This window comes from Trachymyrmex cornetzi, unplaced genomic scaffold (genome assembly GCF_001594075.2).
Source record: "Trachymyrmex cornetzi isolate Tcor2-1 unplaced genomic scaffold, Tcor1.1 scaffold67, whole genome shotgun sequence".
Taxonomy (NCBI): domain Eukaryota; kingdom Metazoa; phylum Arthropoda; class Insecta; order Hymenoptera; family Formicidae; genus Trachymyrmex; species Trachymyrmex cornetzi.
In genome coordinates, this window is record NW_017299992.1 from 1,700,765 (window position 1) to 1,706,887 (window position 6,123).

A 6,123-nucleotide genomic window follows, 5' to 3' on the forward strand; every position below is an offset into this window, starting at 1 on the left:
CAATTTGAGTTATTTTTAATCATTTTTATATAGATCGCCATTACTTCCATCCAACATGTCGTTAATTTGACTAAAATAGTGCAGGTAGACAATTTGACTCACGAAAATTCATTAAATTTGACTCATATTTAATTATAAATGGAAGTTAAAAATAACAAAATGTATTTAACTTGAGGGATTGGGTTACCATTGTTCCTTTCATAAACGGTATATTTTTAACATGGGTACTATAGTACCCATATAAAAAATAAAAAATAAAAATAATAAATAATAAATAACAAATAAAATAAATAATAAAATAAATTATAATAATAAATAATAGTATACTTAATAAATTAAGTATACTTAATATGAGAAATATTTTTTATTTTACACGGCACGTGATATCATAAACAGAGTTCACTCCCTTTTTTCTGACACGAATTATAAATCATTTAAAGTGAGCTTCTTCAGATTCTAACGTCCAACGAAATTTTCTAAATAACACGCAACGTTTGCCACAATCATGTTTGCTCAACGCCTCTAGCGCGACGTAATTTAATACCGGAATAGGTACGCGTAATCGTATTCTTATTTGTGTAATTGTGGCGCCCGTTACGTTCTCCTGCTCTCAATCGTAACGAGACTGAGAATAAGGATCATGCGAAAGTCTTTCGTCAGTGTAACGCGGACGATCGCATCACGCAAGGAGGATAATCATGGCCGATGTAACGACCAGCCGTAGATAATCACGTTGCCATCAAGATGAACCTTTCACCGTTTTTACCGATAATTATGCGCTGCTTTAACATCCCTCGGACAATTGTTGAACTGAATACGGAAGGGAGCGACGTGATGTTAACGTCGATAGTAAAGCACTTTATAGCTACCGAGAAGCACGAACCGTATCATCATATCGTAATCCACAAAAGCCGAAAGTGCTCATTTAATAGCAACTGATGGAACTTTGTATGAAAGTTACGTAGTTAAGTAATGAAAGTCCTATTACTAAGACGTATCTAATAATAATCATTAACAAGATGCAACCAAGACTGATCTTTCTCAATTTAAAGAAATGATAAACTTCGAAATGGAATATTTTGCTTTATATAAAAATTAAATTTGAAATTTTCGAAATACTTTGAAAATAATTGATAAATGTACCACAAAATAAATTAAATTGCTACGTCTTATTCGATGCATTTCCTGTGTTATATTTTATTCTATACAAAAGAAGAGTCTACTTTATACGTAACAAAGATATGTGTAAAGATGAAAATTTTTTTAAAGTTGATATAACTCAATCAATAATAATACAGTGGTTAAGAATTAATATATAGTGAAGTATATATAATGAAGTATAATATAGCGGTTTGGCAGGTTTAGCGCTCAAGTCGACGACATTACGTTGTTACGCGACCATGGAAAGGCATCGATCCCGATACATAGAGTCTACATGCCGATTTACTTTCCCTTCGGGATATCGAATACCTTTCGAGCTTCAAACATTCAAATATCGAACGTTCCACGATAATTTTAAATTCTCGTTACACGTCAGAATGAGCGTAGAAATCAAGGACAGAAATTGTATGGGAAAGGATTTCTGGTGTTTGCTTGTCCAATATTAAATTAATTAAAATTTAATATTATTTTTTTAATAACATGATCTCATGCATATGAGAGAAACATAATTACTGCTTTCCATTTAATGACACAAGTCGACACAAACATCGTACTATCTTTCTTGACAGAGAGCAATAAAGACAGAACGACACTTGTGTCGCCAAATGGAAAGCACCTAATAAGAAGTTGTATAAGAGCTTTGCATACATATAAGCCGGAAAAGATTTACTAAATCTTAATACATATTTTCTTAATAGCACTAAGTAAACATTTACTTACAGTAAACAAATATTTACTCAATAAACATGACGGTTGAATCAAATTGATGGTTCTTGTAGCAAATAAATATACGTTGAAATTTAATAAATATTTACTTGGAATTATTCATACAAATATTTATTAAAATTTAATGTATTTTTTCAGTTTATCGGAGCATATTTGGGACGCGTGTCTTAAAATATACGCGCATCACGATTATTAGTTATTCGCTAATAAATTTTTATAATAATAACATATAATAAAATTAACAATATTATACATAATACTAGTTTATACATATATTAAGGAATTAATGATCCCAAATGTATATAAGAACCTATGAATTTATATATCATTACTTACATGTCTACGAAATTTATTGAGAGTTGGAAGAACAATATATCGTGATCTCTATCTTGCCTATATTTTTGCGGAGTGTAATACACGGTGGATGTTCCAGCATGTGCATTACTGCGGATAGACTTTGTCGTGATTGCGGGTGCCGAGAGCGCAGGAAGCAGACCATTTTGCGAGTCGTCTAGAACAGAGCGCATGTAAATTACGGAAGGGTCGACATAATAACACCCACGCGGGCGGGAGTGTAACGTTCGCGATAAACGCAGAGGGTAAATCAGGGAAAACGGACGATATACGCGTGCATTTAATCCGCTGTGATGAGACAACTTTAGGAGATAAGGGATGATTCGCTTCGATCTGGGCGGAGATTTACTTTCTCGTAACGAGCTGGTCAACCCGTCAACACTTAAATGTTAAGTTATTTTAAATAAAGTAACTACACTCTAAAAAATATGGATGTGGATTTAATATTACCAGCAATAAGATACTTATTACTTATGTGCGATGACTCGGAAATCCGCGTTATGCGGAACAGTCTCATAACGGTGTTTGTAGAATTTTTATTGCGTTTGTGTTTATATCAACACTGACATGGTAAGAATTATATATAAAGATGTATTATACGTACTTTTTACAAAATAAAAAAATAATTAAAAAGTTACAAATTTTTTTGTATTTTATTTGCAAGCAATACAAAAAGTTTGATAGAAACTTAGAATCTGGATAAAAAATGATTTCAATAAAAAGCAGTAGATACATTTTTAAAAATAAAGATAACATGAAAAAAATTTCATTTAAATTATAAAATTATTACAATAAATATTAAGTATTAACCTTATTGAACTGTATGTACATAACATTTATTTTTGTACGGAATGTACGAACTTCTAATTTCAGCTACTTTTCGCAGAGACTATACATATAATTCTTAACACCCACAGTGCTAAATTCATACCCATACTTTTTAGAGCACAGGTTCAAACTACAATGACTTGCTCGTTATGAGACAGTTCCGCATATCGCGGATTTCCGGGTCATCGCACATAAGTAATAAGTAATCTTAATACAGAAATTTGCACGCATATATTGCGGACATATTTTATAGGACGCATATTTCATATCCGAATATTTGCGCATGATAACTTTTAACGATTAACAATTTAATAATAATTAATAAAGTTATTATCACGCACTAATTTAAACATCAATCGATGATGGAGAGATTGTATAACGTGACAGAAATGGTACACTCATTTATCAAACAAGATAAACCGTATCAATCGATCATTCGCTGATATCGAACACCTCGTTTAACGTAAACGTAGAGTGTTTGCGGATTACCGAGATCCGTTTCGCATACACCACCGACGTGGGTATAACGGATCAACCCTTAAAACCGCGGCGTGTCCCCGCCGTTGCAACCCTAACGCTTCGATTTTTTGCGTTCGCACGTTCATGTGCCCGATACAAGCGCCTTCGCCGCTTGTTGGAGTGACATTACGGAGTACAGAGTCGAACGCGGCGGGAGAGCGTCAAAGAGGAAGCAAACAAGCGAGCGAGCGAACGAGCGAGAGAGAGAGAGAGAGAGAGAGAGAGAGAAAGTGAGAAAGAGAGGAAAGAGGGGAAAAAGGCAGTGCAAGAAAGGAGGGGTGATTTGGCGCGCGCGTTCCAACGGCAGCGCACACAATGCTTTGCGCACGCATACAACACAAACGCGCAGAGAAGTGAAAAGAGAGAGGAGGGCAGGCTGTTGGCCGGCGCGAGAGAGAGGCGATCTCCGGCGACTCCGGACTCCGGCCGGCGATCGACGGCGGAGGGAAGCGCGAGCTGCGCGAGACAGGACAGGCGCGTTGCCGCGTTTCGCCTTTCGACTCGGCCGAGGGCGAGGGTTTCGGTGTACGTATACAATACGGACTAAACGCACACGTGAGTGAGCGCGCGCGCTCGCGCACGCGAGAACGGCAGGCTTCGAGAGAGATACTTTCGATTTCGTCGAGTGGGCCGGCTCTCGCGGTGCCGCCGTGGCCCGCCGCACTCCAGGAGGCCAGGAGGCGGACGTCGGCTGTGATGCCAGTCATCGTCATCGCGCGTTAGAGCGACGGCGCGTATTTATCGCGTTCTCGTGACAGTCGTGACACTTGGCCGCGCGCTTGCAGCGACGACGTGACGACGGGATTCGCGATTCTCGTGGATTCTCGACTGTCGTCGCAGTGCCGTGCGCGTGTGCGACGGATGTTCTGATTTGCTCCGCGGCACAGGTGCGGTTTTCCATCCGTTCAATCTCAATCACTTGAATCGCTCGCGGCAACGCGGCAACGCGGTGTGGACCGATCAGGAACGATCGCGAGAGCGGCAGGTGAACGCGCTTTTGCGAAACAGAAGAGTGCCGCTCTTTCGGTGGGAGCAGGATAGCGACAGAGAGAGAGAGAGAGATAGAGAAGAGAATGGAAAGGTGATCGATTTTCGCGTAGAGCATCCAACGCTCTGGAGAGCCCTTTCTCACCGCGATCAATCGAAAGGCACCCTGGATCTGGATCAGTAGAATCCGCGAAAGCATGTAAACATCCGCTCGGACGATACGACCAGAGACACGGACGGAGCAACGAACGTAGTACTTTCGTCTCTCCCTCGCAAGACCGTGTGTGTTCGCGCGCGTGCTCGACGCCGTATGTCTGCAGTCATCGATTTTCCGGCGATCGTGTGTGGCCGGTACGACTCGTCGCCGGTAAGAATTTCCAAGTACGAGAGTATGAAGAGGTGGAGCTTTCGCGCAGTCAAGATAACCGCGTAAGAACGACGTACGTTATCAACGTACGTACGTGCGTACGCGCGCACGTCGCGGTGTGTGGTGCCGCGAGGAAGCCGCGAGAACGAGAGAAAGAGAGAAAGCGCGACGGTGAGAGAAGGATCGAGCGACGGAAAGAGCAAGAGAGAGTTACTTGAATACTGACGGCGCGCGTTCAACATGGCTACCGCCGGCAGCAACGCGACGGCGAGCGCCGGTAACGAGACGAGCGGCACCAGCAACGTACCGCAATGGAAACGCGACCTGATACAGCGTCGCCGTCAGCAGAGCAAGGTTCTCGCGAACAACGGCGCGAGCGTCAAGTTGTGCAGCGCGGTGATAGGAACGTCGTCGAGCGCGACGACGCCCGACGGCGGCGGCGGCGGCGGCGGCGTCGTCGAGCAGAGCGCAGCGACGGAGCATCACGCGCTTCGTGCGGCGCGCTTAACGGCGACCAACGAGGATAGCACGGCTGCTGGTAGTGCTGCGTTGCTTTCCTCCCCCTCCTATTCCACGAGAAGGCCGCCGTCCGGTGGCGCCACCACCGCCGCCGGCGGAGCAACGGTGGCGGCCGTCGACTTTGCGTCGCCACTACCAGTCGCGTACAACATGCGTCTCGAGGCGGATTTATCGCTCTGCTCGGACGCGGAGGATGTCGTGAACGGCGCGCCGGCTAAATTCGCGGACATTTCGTCGGAACGGAAATTGTCGGATTACAACATGGGCGAAGAGAACGAGGACGCGACCTCGAGAACGGCGGACGGCAAGCCGTTGAGAGCGAGGATGAACGAGAGTAACGAGAGCAACGAGTCGTCGCAGCGCGACGAGATTCGCGCCGTCTTGACCGGAAGACGCGATAAGGAGATGTTCCACGGTGGTAACTTTAGAGTACTGAAAAGTATGCTGGTCGCCCCACCGAGTCGCGCCTCCAGCGAGGAAGCGGAGAGCGACAGTTCCGAGGAGCTGCAATACGGACCGGGGATCGTCAACAAGCTCAAGTGCAAGTACCTTAACCTCACTCTGCGCGAGACGAACAAGAGTCGCGCGTCGGTGCAGCGGTTTCGGCGCGCAGCCAGCCTCGAGGATTTGTTGGACCGAGACGACGAGGAGTCCAGTCACGA

At 43.7% G+C, this 6,123-nt stretch overlaps 1 protein-coding gene across 1 annotated transcript in view; it reads left to right on the top strand.

Annotated features, from left to right (window-relative positions):
- Positions 1-4,420: 4,420 nt before the first annotated feature.
- Positions 4,421-6,123, top strand: part of bif (protein phosphatase 1-binding protein bifocal) — a 43,325-nt gene continuing 41,622 nt past the window's right edge. The window contains exon 1 of the mRNA XM_018516946.1: positions 4,421-6,116. Coding sequence (XP_018372448.1) covers positions 5,183-6,116 — 934 coding nt within the window. The 5' untranslated portion in view covers positions 4,421-5,182. The remainder of the gene's footprint in view (positions 6,117-6,123) is intronic.